The following is a 23,614-nucleotide window of genomic DNA, read 5'->3' as shown; positions in this document are numbered from 1 at the left end:
ACAGCACTTATAATCAGACGCAGTGCACAAAAGACATCACACACCTGCTGATGAAAGCGTCCTTCCATTGGGCGTCCTTGGCAGCTTGGCACAGTGGAGGTGGTTTTGGCTTGCCTGCCTACTCCTCCAGCTCTTCTCAAATGCAGGGCCTAATTTGAGATCGCCCAACGCTTCACAAAGCTGACTGATGGGACTGAACAGTGAGTGTTCATCAGATGCCGCTGGGGAAGTCTCTAGGGACCATCTTTCAGACAGCACCTGCACGAATAATTATATTAAATCTCAAGGGTGAAATCATATTTTGTTGCATTCGGTCTACGTTATTTCAAATTGTAGCCTATACAGAACAATATCAGCTCACCCCAAAAAGCCAGACAAAACCAAAATTTAAATGAGCATTGTGCACATTTGACACAAATACAATGCATCACAAGCCTTCTAGCCTTTGTCTACAACTGTTATTCTATTGGACGGCTTGCCTGCGTAGCACAACCATTAAAGGGCCCTGAAAGAACCTCTGCCGTGCTCCTCCAAAATTTACCGGCCCTTTCTTCCCACTTCATAACATGGCAAAAGCTGTCAAGTGCTCCATATAAGAGGGACATCGATCCTGATCCGTCTGCTAGCATTCCTGTGCCACGCAGTCGCACGCCCACTCTTCCGCCTCATCTCACTTGACTCTAGGCAGCAATCAACCCCCTCCACCTTGTGCTGCGCATTTTGCACTGCCTTTGCCGTGTCCTTACGCACACAGCATTCCCACGGTGCACAATCTTTAGGGTACAAGGTTTGACCATGTCAACAAGATCGACTGAAACGATTAACGCTATGCTAACAGTGGGAATGACAAAAGCAGTGCATGTGGAAAGCACGGAAGCATGTGTGAACATTGGGCTGATTTGTCACTGGAAAGAACGAACTGCTGTGTGAACTTGCTGTGGGCCTCGCAATTTGGAAACTCTTTACTGTCGGCGCCGACCACAGACCACACATGCAGCGCTGATGACCATTCAGAGTGATGCCGGATGACATGATGCACATTCCCTCCACCCCCCTCTTTTGTCTGTCATGCAGATTGGCTTTAATGAGCTGACAATAACCTATGGAAACCACCTGCCATAAAGATGGAAAAACACTCCTGCTTTTGCAACTGGAAAGCAGCACTTTCTAAGCAATAGAAGATTGCCATTTTAAGCACTTCGCTATTTTTGCAGCTTCAGAGAAAAAAAGTCTATTTTATCCTGTATTCACACAACCATAATAAAAAGCTATTTTTCTGGAGCAGCGCATAGTTGGTGCAACAAACATGGCAAACGTGAAGCGTCTTGAGGTTTTGCAACGATTTCTGGTGTGGGCACGGCGGACCAACTGCGGGCATGTGGCCTCACAAGCCTTTCCTCTGCTTCATGCAGGTGCTCGTTCTTGGCTTGACCGGAGCGACGTATCACCGAAACAGTTATTCTACCGGATCTTCAAGCTGCCAAAATGTGCCTGTTCCTTCCACGTGTTTTCTTAACACGTCAGCAACGATGGAGAGTTATCACGAAACACCTTCCTTCCACGTCACGCCAGCTCTGCTCCCGCGCAATCCAACCATAGCGCCACCTACACATCATGTGACATCAGTGGCCTGCTGTACAAAAGGACGACTGCAGCTGCACAATTTCAGTGGGCACGGCGGACCAACTGCGGGCATGTGGCCTCACAAGCCTTTCCTCTGCTTCATGCAGGTTAGTTACTACTCTGCCTCATTTAGGAGTGATTGCCGCTGTCTTTTGGTCTTGCCGTGCCCCCGGCGTTGTGCTAGTATTGCTTACGAAATGTACTGTATGTGTTTACTTTTGCTGTGCGGTGACGTTGAGACAAATCCAGGCCCCGATATTGAAAAAGTGCTGCAAGAAATACTGGCAGGACAAACTAAGTTAGGTGAAGAAATGGCGATGCTTAGAACGCAGCAGAATAACATGGAAAAACTTTTTACTGATTGGGGCAATCGATTCACTGTTTTAGAAAAACGTGTTGCTCGTGTTGATGAACTTGAACAAACCGTTAAATCTCTAGAAGACAAGATAGTAGAATTGGAAGATAGGAGTAGGCGTTCCAATTTGGTGCTATTTGGCCTTCGGGAGGAAGCTGCTGAAACAGAAACTGAGCTTAAGCAAAAAATTGTGACTGACATATTTTCCCACATGCTAAACGTAAATTGCAGCTCGATTGGAAGAATCCACCGTTTAGGGAAGACTGGTAAACAAAGACCCGTTATTATGTTCTTTCAGGACTTCAATGAAAAACGTGCAATCTTAAAAAACGCCAACAAGTTAAAAGGGACCAGAATTTCAGTACAAAATGATTATTCGCATGAAACCCTCAGAAAACGTAAACTACTTTGGGACAGCGCGAAGGATGAAAAGAAAGAGGGCAAAAAAGTTACTTTGATAGACGCAAAACTACGGGTCAACAATGAATACTTTATATGGAATGATACCACTAACACCAGGATGAAAATCCATGACTATCGCAGTACTTCAAAAAAGGACTGACTTGCTCCCCCTCAAGAATTCCGAATCTTAAATATCAATGCACGCAGTGTTATCAACAAGAGTAATCAGCTTGACGCGATAATTCTTGCGCGTAACCCACACATTCTCGTCATCACAGAAACATGGCTGCATGACGAAATAGAAGATACAGATATCTTTCCCTCTAATTACCGTGCTTTCCGTCGTGATAGACCTACTAGAGGTGGCGGTGTTGCTATTTTGGTGAGACAAGATATTTCGGCAGTTCTCCTACGTCAAGCTGTTAATCTTGAAGTGATCTCTTTAAAAATTCTATGCCATAACGTTTCTGTTTTGATTTTTGCTGTTTACCGCGCTCCCGATTCCGCTCCGCAATTTCTCAATGATCTGCGTGATCACATGGCGACTTTTGTGCACGAAAAAATTTTTCTCATAGGTGATTTCAATCTTCCGGGAGTTGACTGGATTCACGGAACTCCTAGCGCTGATGTTAATATGAATAATGAGCAGTTGCGTAACATAATCTTGATGCACAACTTGCAGCAAGTGGTTACTGAGCCTACACGAATTAGCACTACTTCTGCCTCAATACTTGACCTTGTGTTTATTAGCCGGACTTTAGATAATTATTCTGTCTCTGTTGAACATGGCATTTCGGATCATGAACTTGTGGCTTTTTCTTGCTACCTTGATCCTCTCAGATCTACTCATTGTAAAACTATTACTGTAAAGGATTTTTCACGTGCCAGGGATGAGAGCATACTGGATTATCTTGACTTTAGTCTTAGCGGTTTTGGGGGACACGACACCGTTCAACTTTGGGATGAATTTATGAATATTTGTACGCACTGTATTGACAACTTTATTCCAAATAAAACCAAGCGAACATATAGAGCTACTCCCTGGATGACGCGCGACATAGTGCACATAAAGAGAAAGGTTAAACGACTAAGACGACAGGGTCTTTCTCGTGACATAGTAGAACCTTACCAAGCAAAATTAAATGAGGCTATCAGTGTTGCTAAACTTCGCTATTACCAGTTCACCCTTCCTAACTTCATCAGAACTGCTCCTTCCAAGTTTTGGGGTTATCTTAGTAAAAAAAGTAAATCAGTTGACCATATTATGCATGAGGGCAATCCTGTCGTCGCTAAACAAGATATCGCTGTTCACTTCAATGCTTATTTTAACAGTGTCTTTTCGACCTCGCCCGTTTCCCCTCGTGTAAATAGCGTAGCACACAATGATTTTAGTTTTATTTCTTTGTCTGGCGTCTTTTCTATGCTTCTGAATTTAAAAACAAAATCATCTCCTGGGCCTGATAACCTACCAAACGTGTTTCTTCACAGGTACGCTGAAATGCTATCTCGCTTTCTCGTAATCATCTTTCGTGCATCCCTTTCATCGGCGGTGCTTCCTAACGACTGGCTTTCTGCTCGTATTGTTCCGATACTAAAAACAGGCGATCCATCACTAGTGGCAAACTATCGTCCCATTTCACTAACCTCATCTTGTTGCAAACTTTTAGAACACATTATTGCTTCTGAAATCAATAAATTTCTCGACGATAGAGCCATTCTATCTCCTATGCAGCATGGTTTTCGAAAGGGCCTCTCCACTGTAACCCAATTAACCACTGTAGTTCACAGTCTCGCTAGCACTATCGACAAATCAGGGCAAACTGACATCATATTCTTGGACTTCAGGAAAGCATTTGATCTTGTATCACACGCAAAGCTAATAGAAAAACTTGAACATTTGAACATTCCTTCCCATCTCGTAAATTGGATTCGCGCTTATATTTCTAACCGTACGCAATTCGTAGTAGTTGATGATTGCTCTTCAAGCACCCTTCCTGTCACTTCTGGTGTTCCCCAGGGTAGTGTTCTTGGACCATTATTATTTAACATATATATTAATGACATTGTCGACACTGTTACTCAACCCGTACAAATAAAACTGTTTGCTGATGATTGCCTCCTCTTTAATGAGATCACTTGCCGACAAGATCAAGTTATTCTAAACTCTAACCTTCAAGACATACTAGCTTGGTGTGCGCGCTGGGACATGCAGCTTAACATTGATAAAACAGTATTTATGAAAATAACTAGGAAAATTAATAAATTGTCGTTTACCTATAGCCTAGCATCCAAACCTCTTACGGAGGTGAATGAATATAAATACCTCGGTGTTACAATAGCCAGCAACCTTAGTTGGAACTCGCACATCTCCCATGTTTGCGACTCGGCTTTTAAGAAGCTTTGCTACCTCAGGCATAAATTAAAACACGCTCCTTCTGAAACCCGTCTTATCGCCTACACCTCTCTTGTCCGTCCTAAACTCGAGTATGCAGCTATTGTATGGGATCCCTATACTAAAACTAACATCGATGCGCTAGAAATGATACAACGTAAAGCAGTAAGGTTCATCTTCTCTAAATATCGCACAAGTGATTCCCCAACTCAGTTAATGGCTGAACACAATATTCAGTCTTTGCAACTAAGAAGAAAAATTCACAGGCTTAAATTTCTCTTCTTGCTGAGTAACAATAAACTATCTCTTTCTCCCGAACCTTACATAACACCCCTTACTGCCCGCCGAACAAGACATCGCCACGCTGCATCATTAACGCCTTATAATGGTAGAACCAATGTCTTTATGTCTTCCTTTTTCCCTCGAACAGTAACGGAATGGAACAGCCTACCCTATAACAAACTTCTCAGCACTGACTCAATAGCCTCTATTACTATCTAATTTTAGTGCTTGTTCTTACGAAATCTTGTTTCAATTTGTATCGTTGTGCAATATTTATTCATTTGCGCGTTGTAGTAATATTGAATTATGCACTCCTCCTTTTTTTTTTTCTGTTACATTTCCTGTGCTTTGAAACTTTGCTTGTGAAACAGTGTTTCAATTTGTACCTGCCACTCTCTATGCATTATTTAGAGGTGCTTTACTCATTATGCGATTGTACTTTCTAATACATTTTTTCCGGAGCTTTCTTTTTTTTTTTACTCCTTTGTCAATCTATTGTTTCTTTTTTTGTATGTACCTTTCCCCTCCTGCCTGGGCCTTCTAAGGCCTGCAGTATTCCTAAATAAATAAATAATAAATAAAAGGCAAGGCCTTCATAAACCGCTTCTGTTAATCCAAGGAAGCCACTGCTGGAGGGTGAGATTTGGAAACCACCTAATGTGTCAGTTTTTTCATGTTCAAATATATAAAAATAAGAATGTTGCTGTATAGATTGATAAGGATTTGTGCAGGTTTACGTGCAGATTCTTTTATCTTCCAAACATTGTGACAGGGGTGCATGTTATTGCACACAAGGTGCGGTAGATGAAAAAAAAAAAAAAAATAAGGCATACATGCTACGATGCAGCATGGTTGCCTAGAAGCACAAGACCAAACAAGTGTCGGTTAAAGGCACCCTGAAACGATTTTGACGATTTTCTACAAACGTACCGAGTCATTAGAGTAGGTCCTTCTGATCATTAATTGACACATCTAAGTGCTCCACGTAAAGCGTTTAATTTATTAAAAGGTTTTAAAAACGCACATCGCTGCCAATTGCAGCACACTGCTCGGCGAAATTTTAAGCCGCCCCTACCCATATGATGGAAATCACTCATATGACGTCAGTGGGGCAAGCTATCCGATTGGCTGACCAGGGCGCATGATCGATAATTTTTCCAACTTTATGGTAAACAAACGATGTTCATAATAGTTGGAATGTTAGTTAACTTGTTTTTATAAAAAGAAAGTAACATAAAGAGAATGCACAAGAACAATTTGCACAAGAACACAACAACACACAGCAAGTGTCGTCTGCTTGTGTTACAACGTGCTCTGTTCTTGACGAGAGCTCCGCTGTCAGTGTCGGTCTGTCTTTGCGCGAGCGCTATGGTTCAACTTTGTTGCGTTGTGGACTGCAAATGTAACGACTGGCAATATGTCCAGCTGCGACATCGTGTCTCTCTGCAAGCCAGTAGACGAGTGGACTGGCTGCAGCGCAGCGGACTGCCACTATCCGATCGGCGCCAGGATTTGCTCGATTGCGGCCGTCACTTTACACCGGAAGATTACTAACGCAATATCATTTCGCAAAACCGGTATTACGGCAAACGCAAGCGCAAGGGGACAGGGCCTTGCCACTTGACTGCGCCACTTGACTGTGTGACTGAACGGGTGAGCAGAAGCTCAAATGTGAATGGTCTGCACGGTGCAGCCACCTGGTGGCATAGAGCTCAACCACACACAGTAGCAGTAACAAAACATATTCTTCTTTGCCGGTGGTGTAAATTTTTTGCAGGAGTATAATCATCAAAATGTTGTTTTTGTAGATGTTTAAAATGTTTTCCACTTGGTTAGAGCAATATTAGCTCTTTGTTTGGCTGGTTAAGCTCTGCGCCAACAAGTGGCTGAACTGAGCAGACCGATCAGGCCACTCACGTACGTCTACGCTAAAGTTCCTTAATCAGCTTGAGTTTATGCCTACAGCCATCTGCCGAGACACCCAGCTTGCCTGTGGTTACTGGAATACCAGACACAGTCAGCGCTACAACAGAATGCTCGCAACGCACGCTGCTTCGATAGCTCTTGCTTGGGGTCGACGGCCAAGCGGCTAGCGGAGAGGTTCTGTGCTGGCGGGGGGTGGGCTCCAAAACAACCGGAAGTGGACGATGTGACGTCGCATCCTGACGCAAACCAGTGAAGGCGGAGCTTAGCCCCGATCACTTGGCGAACGAGTTGAGGAGGAAAAGCATGGCTAGGGAGGAGGGTAACTTGTAATAGCTTGTAGCTCCATTAATATGTAACGCTTCACTTGAATTGTGGTGCGAATGTTCTGCTTAAGCTGTACGCTACGCGTCTACAAAATTTGTTCGAACCGCTTCAGGGGCCCTTTAATGAGCCTTTAATCTTACCTCTGTTGTAAAAAGCAATGAAATGATCGTGTGCACTTCTTTCGTATAACTTTTTTTTTGCACTGCACGATTATTCAGACATCTTCAAGAACTCTTTATAGTCTAAAACACCAACCAGGAAATGCGTCCCAAGTACTACTGTTATTTGCAAACTGATAAAGAAAAAAAAAAGAAGTATTTACCTGTGAACGTTTGCTTCGTAGGTGGGCCTCAAGTTTTTCTAAGCCCTCTGGAGAAGCCAAGTTACACCAGCAGCCAAGGAAAGGCCAGTACTCATTCCAAGGCACCTTCATCTCCTTGGCAAGGCCACTGGAAGGCAGTCGCAGGGAAACATTTAAGAACAAGTGAAAGTTTCTGTAGCGCTAGTGTCTTCCGAATAAACTTATTTGATTTTAACCAATACAGAGGATTGTGTGCAAAATCCGCATCATACGAAAATGCTACTAACAGATTTGTGAAGTCTATGTGGCGCTGACCACTTCGCTGCATCAGCAATACCAAATGTAGTCTCCAGTTGCAAAAGTATATTAGTAGGTGCAGTAGATGCCAACCACAACCCTTCTTCACAAGTATCGCTAAGCAAACTTACCGGCCTATATACTCCAGCCCCTTCTCTAAGTCAGCGAATCGCATGTTCTCCATGGGCGACAGCGGCTCTTTGATCCCTATGCTGCGCCGCTTCGGAGTCTTCCATTGGCGGTACATGCAATGGGCCTGGTGAAGGTTGAAAGGCACTGTGGGATATGCACACACAAAGAATGCCACCCAAGCATGCTGACACATTCTTACAGTCGTGGCAGCTCACTAGGATAACAAAAGTTCTATCTTGGTGAATATTCTATGTAAGACTGGGAGTAAGCTAATGGACCTATAATTTTTCAATTCTTTAACATCTCCCTTTTTGTGGAGCAGTATAATGTTGGAATTCTTCGAGTTCTCTGGGAACCTTGAAGTCTATAGACAGTTCGTATAAAGGGCAGCTAGTTTTTCAAACATTATGTCGCCTCCATCTATGATTTAATTGACTTATTACATCTTCTCCAGCCACTTTCCCCGTTTCATGTCTTGCAAGGCCCTTCTAACCTCATCACTAGTTATAGAAAGAGTCTCTGCAACCTGTTCATTACTGCTTCAAATTACTGCTCTCAAAGAACTCAGAGGAATATGAAAGGCAGGTTATCCAGAATGGTGTCGCATGCACTGATGAGGCTAAGAGTGCCTCAACAATAAATGCAAGTGGCTGATTCGTTTACTTTTCATTTAATACCTTTCAATGGCTCCGGTGAAAACGTAATGGACATGCAAGAACTTTGCGCGCAGCTACTGCAGAGGCCAAGCCGGTAAAGGCTCCAAAAGGTAACCAGAAGGTGTCGGGACACAAATAAAGAAAGAGAGGGGAGGGGGCACGTCAGGATCACAGAAAGCAGCTGGATACAGGCAAATGTCCTGCAGAGGACAGAGGTTACATCTGTCACGCTTTTGCACAACTGTTGGGTGTTCCAACAATGTTCACACTGATAAATGCCACAGGCTTCAAAACACTACACTTTAAAGTTTTGCGTTGTGAAGCTTTTGCTAAAAGCTGGGCCAGTCATACCAACGGCGTTAAATGTGTGGAACAAGGAATAGCGAGTTGATGGCCGACCCTATCTAATTGCGTTTCTGGTCATGTTCTGTGGTTAATAGATAAGAGATAAGCTGTAGATAATAAACTTTAAGCACCATGTGTGTATCCAACAGCTTGCACTTGTTCAATTTGGGAATAGAAAGCTCAGAACATTCTTGAAAAAAAAAAAAGGATCCGAAAATTGCCTGCATGTTACAATTGGACAGAAAATGCAAATTGCATTAATGGCTGTTAGCAACAGCCTCCTGTATTAATCCCATGGCATCAGCCTACCACCAGAGACAGCATCATCACCATTATCACGAGATCGTAAATAGTGGGCACGGAATAAGTTTTTGCACATGTTGGCGACAACGAAATGCAGCTTCCATTATGAAAGCTCATTCACAATGGCAAGTTGGGCCAGTTGGTTGGGATTCATGGTAAGGGTTGTAACAGCGCACCCAAGACAAGGACAATAGAAGCGCTGTGTCGTCGTTTTATTCCTTCTATTGTCCTTGTCTTGGGTGCGCTGTTACAACCCTTACCATAAAGCTCATTCACAACTTTACACATTATTTCACATGCTAAGGTTGCTGCAATTAAGCTGCATAACATGTTTTTCACCATTCCAGAGACGTGCACAAGTCGCAGAAAAAATTGAGAAGTGCTTAATCGAGGCATGGGCAACCATCTGGTTTGCAAGTGTTGCGAAGATATTTGAATTAAAAAAAAAAGGTGGTACGTAAAATGCAATAAATCACACGGGGGATAGCACAAGACCCACGGACAGTGGTAGAGAGTGACACTGCTGGACATCAATTGTAAATGAAGTGACATTCTGTGAAGGTGACAGGCTTTAACTTTTTCCAGTTTCAACACTAAAAAATCTGCAGTTTCATTTTTTTTATAAAAGCTGGTGGTCATTAGATTTGGGTGAACAGTATGAGTGTCTTTTCCTTTCACTCTGAACCAATAAAAAGTGGGTGCACATTAAAATGCGATAATTGTGGTAAACCAATTATAACCCCACGAAACAGGGAATAGAGTGCAAGCATACAATACCTCAGTCGGAGACATTGGTCCTGCAGTGGCCATGATAGTAAGCGAGGTGTCACGCGGGCTCGTCACCGGACTACCATGCATGGGCGACGCATTGGGTGAGAATGGCTCCCCGACTGTCGGTGTCATCGAGTTGTCCTCAGACCGCAGCACTGGCACAAACAGGCGTTCTGCCAAATTTAGGAAAGCAAGAGAAAGGCACAATGATTGATCTATTGACTCACAGCATTTAACACTCCAAAGCTAAACTAAAGCTATGAGAGACCCTACACATGAAGAGCTCCAGAATAATTTTGATCACCTAGGTTCCTTTAATGTGCATCTAAATCCAAGTAGAGCGGAACCCCATTAATATGTTGCAAGCTTTTCCATTATTCCGGCCGCTAGGTCCCCCTTTCGCAGTCCCAACCTAAATCCAACCGACTCCCATGTATTATATTCACCTTTGATACGTCGCTATTCTGTGATGTTCCCCAATGTTATCTGGGGTTGCATATGTATACGTTGCAGCAGGCTACCAAAGCCTCTAGAAACATCAAGAGAGACTGCAAGAAACCATTTACAGAGCATCTGGTGAAGACTTTCAGGGTGTCTACCAAGTTGACATTTCCAAATTCCCCGAGTTTTCCAGGTTTTCCCTGAGTGCCTTTGCACATTTCCTTGAGTTTTTGTCATGACGGACTGAAACCATATCGCCTGATACTGTCACTCTCGAGTAAGCACATGAAAAAAATTTAAAAACCGACTTAATCCAATTTGAATACTAATGAGTAGTGTTTATGTTATTCAAAAAGAGAATAGAAGGCAGGGGCTAGTAAAATGCACAGCAAATAAAGTGTCTTTGAAAAAAATTGCAAATGAAGTCGGACATTCACAAATACGAATAAAACGGAGATGCACATAGAAGCAAATATGTTCGAATATGAGCTATTTCTATCAACTGATAGCAAGCCCAGTGATATGAGGCCCAAATTCTGCCACAATTGAGATTCTCTCTCAACCGCTCGTAAGTCAACTTCAACTGTCCTGACATACTCTCAGCCTGCGCACGACGCCTGAGTGTTGTGGTTCACTGCTTTAAACAGTTTATTTTGGCTTGGATGAGGGTCACCTGCATCTCGGCATTAGCCAAAACTTTGTTTTTTGAGCTCAAGCTCCTTCAAAATGGCGGCAGCAAGCTTCCTTTCCCGTTTATTCCTCAATGCGTACATCATTTTTGTTCTTGTCCTTCTGCCACTCGTTCGCCCCAAGGACCATTTGAAGCATCTCGGTCAGTTGCACAGTCCACGGCCGATTTTTAGAACCCCCTAGGGGTCACGAAACGCTCGAAAAATCGGCCAGATGGAAAAAAATAAATGTGTCATTTACTGCCCTTAGGGGCTCAAACCGCCACAGGCACATTCGAAAACGCTCTGAAGGCCTGTCGGTACACATATAAGGCATATCGGTGCTCGCACTGCGACAGGAAATACTGGGCGCACGTGTGTATAATTAAGGGATACATAGTGTTTTCCGTGGCAATAGCCCCTTTCCGACGCTTGTTATGCTTCACTGCAATACTTTTGTGTATGCTTCACCATGTAACGTTTCTGTACAAAGGCGAAGCTGACTTTTGGGAACCGGCATTATGCAACCCACCGTGCTTTCTAAGTTTCTAAGCCAATTGCGAGGACCACAAAGGCGGAGTCCGTGCCATTGCTGACAGCAGCTAATTCGTTCGATAAAAAACTCGGCACCCAACGGCAAGAAGCTTCATAGCGAACGTCGAAGCAGCTAGGCCTAGCGTTGCCGCAGTGGTGGCAACGGCTGCCAGCGGATCTGCGTGCGAGAGTGCCGGTTCGAGGTGGCGAAGTAATCAAAACGGCAGTGGTGGTGCCTTTGATTATTGCCGTTTCGGACCTGCGGTCACGGCAAAACGTCCGGAAAATCGGACGGCGAAGAGTTCTTGCATCTGAAATTCCACATGTTCTGATACGTTGACTCTATGGGGTACGTGGCGGTGCCGCGAAGCCGTTCAAATTATCCGGAATCCGGAAAGTCTGTCGTTGACTGCACACTGGCAACTCCTCCAGCCAATGACAGGGCATCAAAGACGATTCATTACGATTCCTGACTGTTGCTCGAGCCAGCATTACCGCGACTTTCGACCCTTTCAATAAAATTGCTGCTGGTTTTCCCTGACAAAGGCCCAAATTCCCCGAGTTTTCCCTGACTTTTTCCAGACTATACTCAAGATCCCTGAGACTTCCCGGTTGGTAGACACCCTGGACTTTGCAAAGTAATAGACGTGTGCATGGTTAATACCTACTGGGAACCAAACACAGGGCTACATTTATTTTAGGGCCAGTAGAAATGCATAATGGGCGGTTATCTTTCATCAGCTTTGCTGCAATAAAGCCATGTCATGCAGTGAAGCATAAGCAAAATATTGCAGTGGAAAGCGGCCACTGCCATGCAAAATTGTATGTGTCCCTTAACTACACATCTGTGCCCGTGCTGTTCCCGGTTGCAGTACATGTGCCAAGACGACTATTAACTGCGCTGCCAGCTATTGAGTTTTTTCTGACGTTGCTGTGGTGATTTGCAGCATTCCTTACAGAAGTTTTCCAATCCTTTTTCCGTGGTCCATTGAAAGACTAGGTTCTACTATACAAAAGCAATTTCGCACCTTGCCTTCATCGAAATGCAGCCTCCATGGCTGGGAATCATACCCACAACCTCACGACTAGAAGCAGAATGACACAGTGAGTCACTGCAAGAGAAGCTGACTAAAGAGGTACTAAAGGCATCAGAACAGGGTTCCAGACCTCAATTATGCAACTCTTTGCGCTATTCATCTTGTAGAAAGGAGGTATTGCGCAAAAACACACAGACAACAGAAGAAGTGCACAGGATGCGTGCAGGGGACTGCGCACGTCCTGTCTACTTCAACGCCTGTTGTCTGTGTGTTTCTAATGCAATAACCCCTTTATACCAGATGAACAACCACCAACTAGCCCAACTTGCCATTCTACTGTTTGTTCTGTAGAAAATCACAAGTCATTAGCAGAGGAAAGCACAACCAAAGGCAAATTTTCTGCTTTTATGTTCGTTTCACACAAACTCTGGCTGAGATGACAGCACTGAAGCCTTGCCACGAGAGTACAAGATTGGGCTTGCAGGCTGTGCAATTGGAAGTGGCAGCAAATGAAATAACAGGGACAAGAGAGGAGGTGGGACTTCATGCACCAGTGCAGATGAGCCCATTCATAAGAACAGACCCACGTTTGATAGGCTGTTGTATATGCTGAAACATCATGTTGTGCTGGTTCCCCTTCACAAATTGGTCTGTCTCTTATGCCTGGCACATTTTACAGTGGTAGTTATGGTTGCCAGATTTCGCAGTGCTATGCAGAAGCTTGAAAAATTATTGAAGTGGGATGCTCCTTAGACAGCACTCGCAACTGCTAATGTGTAAATAAAATGCGCAATTGCGCTTGGTGAGGGGCCCATTGAAAGAAAGCTGATGGGAGATACATTTATGGCTATCGTCACATTCTCTAGGACTGGTTTAGACAATGTGAAGTGAGTTATCTTGCCAAGAGTGATTGGTCGAGAATATGGCCCCTATGAAAGCAGTTGGACTCAATATTTCGACGGTGTAACATCTGGACTGAGCTCAAATCTCAAACAGAGCAAGCAGAATGAAACACTGAGCCTGTTCATAGAATTATTCAATGCTGCATTTGGAGCTGTCCAGAAGGTGCCAGAATGGTAAACGCACAAAAACTGTCAAGTGAGCGTAAGCTTGCCTTCAAACAATGAGTCCATCCTCTTCTTCAAGTCTGCAGTTGCAGATGGCAGCCGGTCACAAATAATCTGGAACATGCAGAACAGATTAGCAGACAAAGTCAAATTCAAGAAAGGAACCTGAAGAACATGAATTGGATATACAGGGTGTCCCAGTTAGCTTTAGCCAGAGTTTAAAAATATGTGAATGCCCCATAGCTGGACAGAACCAAGGTAACATTTACCGTCGCTTGAAGATGCCAACATTATTTTTTCGTTCTACCTAATTACATAATTTGTCCTAATTATTTAATCAACTTGAAAAGTGTCAATGAGACAATTGCAGAAAGTGCTTGAAATCTTTTTTTTATGATAATGTTAACATCAATGTTACATCTCTGCCCCTACACATGATGTACTCACAGTACCAGATTTATCTTGCTCAATGTTGTAGCATCATTGCCAAAATGTGGCCCATCATTTCAGGTAGTAGTAAACTTGCCATGATGAATGTAGCACATTTTGGAATTGTCACAGTGATTGGCAGTTGTTGAGCTTGAAACATGCAACGAATACCAACAAGAGGCTCAATGCACTGCATGCAAAGAGCGTGTCCTTTGTGTCATTTTTTTTAAATATATTTTTTTACACATGTGAATAAGAGCAGTCTCCAGCTCTCTAGTGTCCATAAGTCTCCTTTCTTAGCATTATGAGTAAAAAAGGGAAAAAAAGATCAATTTTAGGGACAGGGCTGGGTGGAAGTCACGCAAGTCGACCAAGAAATTAGTGTAACCCCATGACACTTACCTACAAATACTCTAATGTAAATACATTGCAAGAGTTGTTCTATAAAGTGCTACCAAATGTCTACAGTTTATTACTTTAATGGTGAACTTCTAAAGTGTACAGTTTAGCAGTACCGACCTGGCGTGGCGTTTGTCCTTCCTTATTGAGCCTGTTTCGATCACACTCTGGCAATGCTACAAGGAGCTCGACTGCTTCATAACAGCCGAACTTGCTGGCAAAGTGAAGCGGTGTCTCACAACGCTGAAACAGAAAGAGCTATTAGTTAGACTCACCCTATAGATTCTTATGGTAACTCTTGGAGGACAGTGAACTCTATGACGGGAAGATTTAGGTCTTTATTCTTAATAAGAAATCTTTATTCTTTGAGTTACGGTACTGAAAACTTGCAGGCATGCAATTTTATGTGCTTACCTTGAATACCAGGTCCATTTTCGTTTGTCTCATTTGGTAGTAATTTTATGTTAGTTTGCTTACTTTCTAAAGAATCTTTCGAAAAACTTGTTTGTCACATTTCACTAAACAGGGCATCAGTGGCTTCTGCACGATTCAAGGAATCCAAAAAGACCCACAATGCTCTGCCTATCTAGAACAGGAGTAGAGAGACTTTGAAGTTGATGCTGAGACAAATGTTTGTCTGAAACTGTTGCAAGACCAACCAGGAGAGACAAGAACAAGAGTTGCAAAAACTTTGAAACTCGAAGCTCACGGATAATGTACGGCCAATCAGTTCTATGAAAGCTGACAAAAACGAGGATTCATTAAAAGGACAATGATCATTCCCCCAGAGAAGGAATGAGTTTTATGAAAATTTTGCACTACATAACCAAATCATGGTAACTTTCTGGCAGAGTCCCTGTGCTTCAAGTTGACGATTAATTCGGCCTCACTCTCCAATCTACCAGCCCCCTGGTTAGCTCAGACGGTAAAACAACCATCTCAGAAAAGTGTTGGTCCTGGGTGTGATCAACAGGAAAATTTTTCTTCAACTGCAAAGCTTTTTTCCTGACCAAGTGGTATGAGTTTCCTTTGTGGCTTGCTGCTGCAGTCAGGTGGAGGATAATTTTCTTTTTTGTGAACGTCCCTCAACTTTGTGGACTTTCACAGCACTAGAACCGATTTTCCAGAAACTGGCTATAATGCTATAATGCAAACTTGGCTATAATGCATACTTGGTTTTAATGCTAAAGCAGAACATTCGTGTGTTCAGATGACCATGACATCACATTACTGCACTCTAGCGAGAATTCCAGCTCACTCCAGCTAAAATGTTTACTACATTATCAATTGCCAAAATTCAAACAAGTGACTAATAGTCACTTGTTTATCTGTTATCCTTGCAGGGTTGGCATCACCACTGTCACTACAGTGATGCCGACCCTGCAAGGATAATGGCTGGCAGTGTCCCCAGTTTTTCATACAAATTACTTCGTTTACTATTTACTATAACCTATGTTGATCAAGGTCACACTAATTCCGATGCTGCTTGCGCGACCTTGATACAGGTAGTAGCAGCATAGTTTCACAAAAGCACATATTGTGCCAGCCTAGACAATTGAAAAAGCGAACTGCAACGAAGTTTTTGACAACGTAAAAAGCCCAGTTTAAAATAGTAGACAGAGTAGCCTCAGAGAAAAATTTCACATTTTAAGTACAATTTGAATAGTCACAAAAAGCTCACAAAAATTGCTGTTCTTGACATTGAAACTGCAAAATAAAAGTGTTCGTGAGAGAAAGAGAGAGAGTGAGAAGTAGAACACACACAAATAAAGTAACACTGCCATTACAGCTTACTGAAAGCGGCTAGGACTTTCAGACTGACTCCAACCAAATAAGTGAACTTCATTTGCCCGACTTTTTGGAGCCCATTCGGCTCCTTCTTCAGGGAGTATTTTTCGGGGGTGGTGGTGTGTAGCTCTTAAAGGGTCCTTTGTAAAAAGGAGGGGAGAGTGTGGAAGGTGGGGAGACACTTGACAGACGGGAAGGGGGGACGAAAGTGGGGATGTCTGCAGCGGTGCTGGTTGGCTCAGATGACCGACGCTAGGGGAGCTCAACACGCGACAGTGCCGTTGACGGGAGGTGGGGAACATGGGGGAGTGCAGACGTTTTGGTGTTGGTGACCTCGTGCGGCGATCTACTTGGCTGGGCGTTTTTTCTTTCTTTAAGTCATGTCGCCAAGGTCATGGATGTACACAGACAGTAGGTTGCCCTTCACATGGTTTATGTTACCCCCCGTATTCTGAATGTGCCATGACTCCAGTAGTAGCCTTTTCCACGAGTTTGTCTCCGTTTGGAAGATTTGGGTTTCTTAGAAAGCAATTTTGTGGTCAGCATCTTCAGAATGTTCGGCGACTGCACTGTGTATTCGGTTGAATGTTCCGACGTCATTCTCGTATTGTCAGATTCTTTCTTTTCGATTTTTGGTTTCCCTGATGTAGGACGCCGGACAGTCAGCACTGCTGATCTTGTAGACGACGCCTTGAGATTTTTGTTTTGGTGGACGATTTTCTGGTTTAGGGAGAATATTGAGTGTTTTATCAGTTTGTGTGCAACTTTGAGGGCTTCATTTTTCAGTATTCGGCTGAGAGCTTCACTGGTACCTTTGATGTGTGGGATGGACACTCGTTTCTGGGGTAGGGGAGAAGTCAATGGTTGAAAGTCCAGAGTTTCTCTCTTCTTTTCAGTTGCCGGGTTGTTTTTCGGATGAGGTCCTCTGTGTAGCCATTTCAGTTTGTTGAGAACCATTCTCTTTACTTTCTTTTGATCCAATTCCAAAGAGCAATGAGTTTCAGCTCTTTTGAATAAGGAATTTACAACAGATGCCTTGTGGTTTGCCGGATGGTTGGATACGAAGTAAAGGTAGCGGCCTGTGTGGGCTTATTTTTGGTAGACTGAAAATTTTAGAATGCTGTCTGTTCGTGTAACTTGTACCTCTAAAAATGGGAGCAATCCGTTCTGTTCGCGCTCATATGTGAACTGTATATCTGGGTCTATGGAATTTAAGTGTCTCTGCAGGTTTTCAGCTTGCCCTGTCTCCACGATGCAGAAACAATCATCCACACACCTGAGGAAAACATTTGGTTTCAGAGAAAAGGTACTCAGATTTTCCTCTATATTCTCCACAGTCAAATTAGCCATGGCAACGGAAATTGAGGCTCCCATGGGAGTTCCTTTAACCTGCCTGTAGTAGCTGCCTTGGAAGGTGAAGTAGGTACTGGACAAGCACAGCTCAAGAAGGCGGCAGATCTCGTCTACACTGAAGGGGGTTCTTTCATTGAGTGTATCGTCGCATTCCAGGGCACCCCCAGTTGGGGAAATAGCCAACTTAATGGGTACTCTGGTAAACAGAGAGACCACATCAAAAGAGACTAGGCATACACCATCTTCGATACAAACCTTTGATGCGAGTTTGACGAAATTCTCAGAGTCGCACATGTGAGATGCTGTCCTTCCAGTAAATGGCGATATAACCTGGTGCAAATATATGGATAGTGATTGCAGTGGGGAACACGAAGTGTCTATGATTGGTCATAAGGGGATTCCAGGTTTATGGAGTTTTGGCAAGTCGCAAAAAGCTGGGGTGGATCCGTTCCTACACATTAATTTTAGATTGAGATTTCGAGAATTTAGGTGGCTGGGGAATATTTCAACCAGTGTCTTATTCAGCACTGATTGGGTTCTCATGGTAGAGTCATTCTTTAGTTTCTCGTAGCCTTAGCTGTTAAGTAGGGTGGACGCCTTTTCCTCGTAGTCCTGTACGTTCAAAACAACGGTTGAGTTCCCCTTGTGTGCCCGTAGGACTACAATGCTTGTATCTTTCAGTATTCTCAATGCTCTTATTTCATCAGAATACAAGTTTCGTTCCCTTCTGCGGTTGTTATTGGACCTTATTATGATGATTGCTTTCAGCCTGACCTGTTCCCACACTTTGGGGTCCAGTTGCTGGATGCCACTCTCTAGGACAGCGATCATCTTGGGGAGGGATGGGTTATCTGAGGTAACATTGAATTTGTGACCTTTTGCCAGGATTGAAGTTTCTTCAGTCATGAGCTTCCTCGATGATAAACTGGTTACTGTGCGTTTGTTTAACACTCCCAATTTCTCGGTTTCGTTGATTAGGGAAGACATTATCTTCTGCATTTCATGGTGTTTCATTTCCTCTGAGGACGCGATGGCCTTTGCAAACGAATCAATTGACGAAAAGAGATGGGGTACCTGGTGTACAAGCTGTCTTCTGGCTTAAAAACCTGTCAACTTCTTTCTTCCAAATCACTGTGTGGCACTCGTGTACTTGCACTGTCGCCAATCTTTGCTGGACCTTGTTAATGATGTATTGGCCTTCTGGTGTGTTGATCGGTTGGCGTAGCTGGAGATTTTGTGGCACGATGTTTTTGTCTTTGCATTTCTGGGTGAAGTTTGGGCGAGTCTTGAAGACGGATATTCTTTTCATAGGTTTTATATAGTTCTTTGCAAGTTGCAGGGCCTCTAGTCCGAAGTCTGCATGTATAGACTTGAAGCTAAACATTTCGACATTTCTGAAAGTCCTAATCAATTTCCCAACCAGACAGGTAATTCTGTCGAAATGTGTAGCTTCAAGCTGAAAGTGGTGTACGACAGAATAGGCAGCTTCTTGGCATGGCCCTTGAGGTTATGCAGTGGCCACAATTGCCCTCAGCATGATGAAAAATCCCAGTGGCGACGAGCTGAAACTTGGGTCATAGCCACTTAGAGGCTGGTAATAAGAAAATTATACGATTACGAGGCTTGGGTCTTTGTCGAAATTACTTCAGTGGTATATGGTTCTCATTTATAACCAATTTAGCAAAAGTGAAATCTCATTGCCAGTTGCCCTATACATACTATACGTTTTTCATTGTAAAGTATGAGCCAGATAGGCCATTGCAGTTCATGCCATAAACAACGCTGTGTGTTCAAAAGAATACAGAAACAACGGCTGTAGAAGAAAAGCGCCGTCTCACCCCTTTGTCTGGCGTGTTCAGGTACAGGTCAAGGAGAAACACCTTGCGCCGATTCCTCACATCGATGCTGTCATCGGGGTAGAGCAGCTCGAGAAAGTGTGCATCCTGCAGAGTGTCCAGCAGCAACTGCACCAGTGCAGGCTGCCGCTTGGCACAGGCAACGTGCAGGGCATTGTACCGGTATCCTTCCTGCATAAATGCATTCATTCCAGCAGATGAACATCTGCACTAAATTGACTGCATAAAGAAGTCCAGATCATTTTCAAGGGGCAATTGTGGACAGGATGTAATCATGAAGGGGGTGGGCAGCGAATCTTCCTGTGATGCCTAAGCCCACATTTAACAGACATAAAGAGTGCGCCATGCCATAAAGAGAACGCCATGCTCACTGCTGTGGCACTGTAGCAAAGGTACTACAGTGCCACAGCAGTGAGCATGGCAGTGAGCATGCCATAAAAATAATAGCGAACTGCCGGTAATGCAGTTGCATTGCCAGCAACAAGCATTTGCCTGCTTTCGTGTGCTGATGCTATACAGTGTAAGAAAGCACTTCCACTTCACTTCACTGCCATACCAATGGTTCACCCAGAGATCATATTTTTAAAGCATACCTTTCTTAGTCTTTTTCCCACTGTGTGGGTGCTAGCTGCAGCTGTCTTGCCTATCATACAACTTGGACACTAAAAAAGTGCAACTGGGCACGTAGCACTGGGTATGCGAAAATTCTTGGCCAGTCCCCCAGAATGGGTATGTGCCACTGGGTAGGTGCCGAAACAGACACCTCCCTATTCCTATAGATAGCTAAATTGTATCAGATGCACGTGAAAGAAAAGGAGCACCTGCAGGATGGTCGGAGTGTCGCCGCTTCCAACAAGGTAGCGAGGATTGGACCAGACGTTTTGTCTGAAGAAGTTGGCATCTCCAGCTTCAATGGCTTTGCGGAGCTGAACAAGGTCTTGGCTTTTTGGAGCTCTGTAGTTGCTGCTCTTCTCTCCAACAAGTGCCACTGAAAGAAGCAGAAGAAAAGCACATCTCCATATGGCAGAAAACTGGGGCAATCAGTAGGCCTTCATGGCAGAAAGTAAACAGAGCACACAGAAGAGCTCCCGAATCTTCTGTTTCATCTGCATGTTCTACATGCAATTTCTGCCATGATTTTTCAACAGGCATGCACAGACAGCATTGGGAAGGCTCACCCTCATGAGGGAAGTTAGGATACGGGTCAAAGTATTCATGAAAACAAGGGGTGGGTGGAAGGAGGGAAACTGAATGGGCACCTTTCATAATTGTAAAGCTAGCTTTCCTGCGAGGCAGTTAGCCCAACCAATGGTGATATAGTAATTTCTAAGACATTATGTACAAGCACTGTTTTTTTGTATCGCAGCATAGAAAATGTAGACATGGCTCTCGTGATGAAACCATTCACAAGGGACAAGAATCCACAGTGCACATAGCACTGTGACCTTCATTTTAACAATGACCAGTATGCCGTTAGTTGGGCAAATTTGTTGCCTGCCATTTTATGGTGCACGCATGTGTGTGTGCGTGTGTACATGCACGTGTGTACGTCCGTGTGTGTGTGTGTGTGCGTGTCCATCTTGAAAAAGCACATAAGTGTTGTGGAAATTTACAAGGCAGAGGAAGTTTCACGAAAAGGAAAAACTGTCAACTCAATAGTAGGAAAAGCTAAAAAGGGACTGCACCAGGATTTTTCTGTTTTGGGAAGAGGGGGGGGGGGGGGGAGTGCGACATGATTCTGAATTCTTGTTGAAGGTGCAGGGGGAAATACTGGGGGTCAATCCAAAGCCCCTCCCCCCCCATTCCCTTTAGAGGGATTCTTGGTGTCAAGAAATGCACACAGCTTCCTCAAATATTGTAACTGCGCAGGCCTGGAAATAGAACTGGGAACAACACCTTTCCTGGACTGTTGCTCCAAGTGTGCTGACAAGGAAAGAAGTTTCCTCAAACTGTAAAACATTCTAAGGAACATGTACAGGATTTCTCTGTACCTTCACAATGCTTTAGGATCCATGACAACTTTTCTTTTTTCTAAAACTGGTACAGCACAACATAAAAGGGAGAAACAAGCCAGATTGCATCCACGTTGCCTTTCTCGAATTTCATAAACAGACCCCCTGGCTACCTACCTGTTGTGGAGTCAGGTGCGTCTGTGCTTTCCACGGCTGTCACTGCTGGCTGAACGCTAAATGCTGCAGCTTCCTCCCTGGAGCTAAATGCCTTAAACCGAGCTCCCCGGTACTTCTTGACACAGCGTAATGCCAGGGTGCGGTCAACAAAAACCAAGGGCAACTCTGCACAAAAGAAGGAAATTGATTGTCAGAGCCCAACTGCTTGACATTTTTTTTTTAAATTCCTCGTAATGAAAGCAACATAAAGACGTGCGTTTAGTAACTTAGCACACTGATCCGACTAGCTGGCGCAGCACAACTTCGCGCCGCCAGAAAAGATAAAATAAAGAAAGCTAGCTTCTCAAGTTATTTTTCAAGGGATATCGTTTAGACATACGCGGGAAGGGCAACTCCGCACAAGAGAAAATTGATCGTCACAGCACAACTGCTTGAATTTATTTTAATCCCTCGTAATGAAAGAAAAAGACGTGCGTTTAGTAACTTAGCACACTGATCCGACTTGGTGGCGCAGCACATTTTCGCGCCGCCAGAAAAGATAAAGTAAAGAAAGCTAGCTTCCTTTCAAGATATTTTTCAAGGGATATCTTTGAGACATATGCGGGAGGGAAAATGGAAGGCAGGCTGCGACGAGCAATGTTTGCTAACGGTGTACGAGGCCGGACTGTCCGGCGAACGCCAGAAGACTGGTACTAGGGACGCGGGACAGTATTCTAGACCGCACACCTGCCGGATCCACTCCTCACGAATAAACAGAAGGGCGCGCCTTTACACTTACCATCGTCATCGCAGGGAGTCATGCCGGCGCCCAGGGCTACGCCGTAGTACGCCACCGGCGCGGCCGCATCCCTCGACGACAGCTTGGATGCGGTGTCGGACGAAAGAGGGGCGACGGTGGCAGTGCCATCCGCAGTCAAACTGCCTTCGGCTTCGTCTTCTTTGGTAGTGCCCATTGCGAATACCATCGCGGGCACGAAGTACAACCGTACAACTTCTATGACATCGCCGCCCTCCGCGAAAGTGACATGTAGTCTGTACCAGGCCACAGGTGCAGTTGTCATGCGTCAAAACCACAGCATTGAACAATTAGCACGGCGTCGCAACTTAAAAGAAATATGAAATGATCACTGTACTTTTGCTTTTGAGTGAAACGGCAGAAGCAACGTCCTTCAGTCGCCTAAAACAAACTTCCCTTCACACAAAACACGTCTGGCTGGCATAAATGAAGGAGCTGTCACGCCACTAGATGTTTCCAATTACACGCAAAAGCAAATTGTGTAGGTTTGTTTCGAGCAATGCAACGGTCGGCAGTGGCAGCTAGAAAAACCTGTCTAGCGAAGCTGGTTCAAAACAAGAGAATGCCCACACGAGCGCGGTCAAGGCTAAGGTTTACGAAAGTGAAGTGAAGAAATGAATCGTAGTGTACCTGTGGTAGGCATTACATGCAAGGACAGGTCAACAGCAAGCCCTCCACGATTATCCGGGTCAATCGTAGAATTTGTCTTGAATAGAGCACGGCTTGCATAGCACACTCACAACACAACATTAAATATGGCAGTATGCATTGCTGTTGAAGCCTGGCCGTATTGTAGCATGTTTTTAAAAAAGTTCACTTAAGGCAAGCTACTTCGACAATATCTAATTTTTGTAGCACATTTAAACCCAAACACTGCTTTAACAAATGCCAGCTAGTTTGACGTTACTATGTGTAGACCGAAAAGGCAGTTAAGTGAAGCGGCGCTGGCGGCGTGGTGCCGCTAAGGTTGCCGCGAGTTGGGCTATAGGCACTCGGCCAATGCGGCCA

At 44.1% G+C, this 23,614-nt stretch overlaps 1 protein-coding gene across 2 annotated transcripts in view; it reads right to left on the bottom strand.

The window, feature by feature from the left end:
* Positions 1-23,393, bottom strand: part of Ankle2 (ankyrin repeat and LEM domain-containing protein 2) — a 54,901-nt gene extending 31,508 nt beyond the window's left edge. For both annotated transcript variants that reach the window (XR_010566771.2, XM_065441743.1), the window contains exons 1-11: positions 23,237-23,393; positions 22,589-22,842; positions 21,811-21,975; positions 20,503-20,669; positions 19,664-19,852; positions 14,805-14,927; positions 13,904-13,970; positions 10,116-10,282; positions 8,034-8,158; positions 7,627-7,753; positions 45-258 (exon numbers count right to left, since the gene is read on the bottom strand). Coding sequence is in view for 1 of the 2 variants with exons in the window: in XM_065441743.1 (XP_065297815.1) it covers positions 45-258; positions 7,627-7,753; positions 8,034-8,158; positions 10,116-10,282; positions 13,904-13,970; positions 14,805-14,927; positions 19,664-19,852; positions 20,503-20,669; positions 21,811-21,975; positions 22,589-22,775 (1,531 nt within the window). In the remaining variant the exon portion in view is untranslated. The remainder of the gene's footprint in view (positions 1-44; positions 259-7,626; positions 7,754-8,033; positions 8,159-10,115; positions 10,283-13,903; positions 13,971-14,804; positions 14,928-19,663; positions 19,853-20,502; positions 20,670-21,810; positions 21,976-22,588; positions 22,843-23,236) is intronic.
* Between the last annotated feature and the right edge of the window lie 221 nt (positions 23,394-23,614).

Source organism: Dermacentor albipictus, chromosome 3 (genome assembly GCF_038994185.2).
Source record: "Dermacentor albipictus isolate Rhodes 1998 colony chromosome 3, USDA_Dalb.pri_finalv2, whole genome shotgun sequence".
NCBI lineage: Eukaryota > Metazoa > Arthropoda > Arachnida > Ixodida > Ixodidae > Dermacentor > Dermacentor albipictus.
The sequence above is the reverse complement of the archived record's forward strand: the minus strand, read 5'-3'. Positions and strand labels throughout refer to the sequence as shown.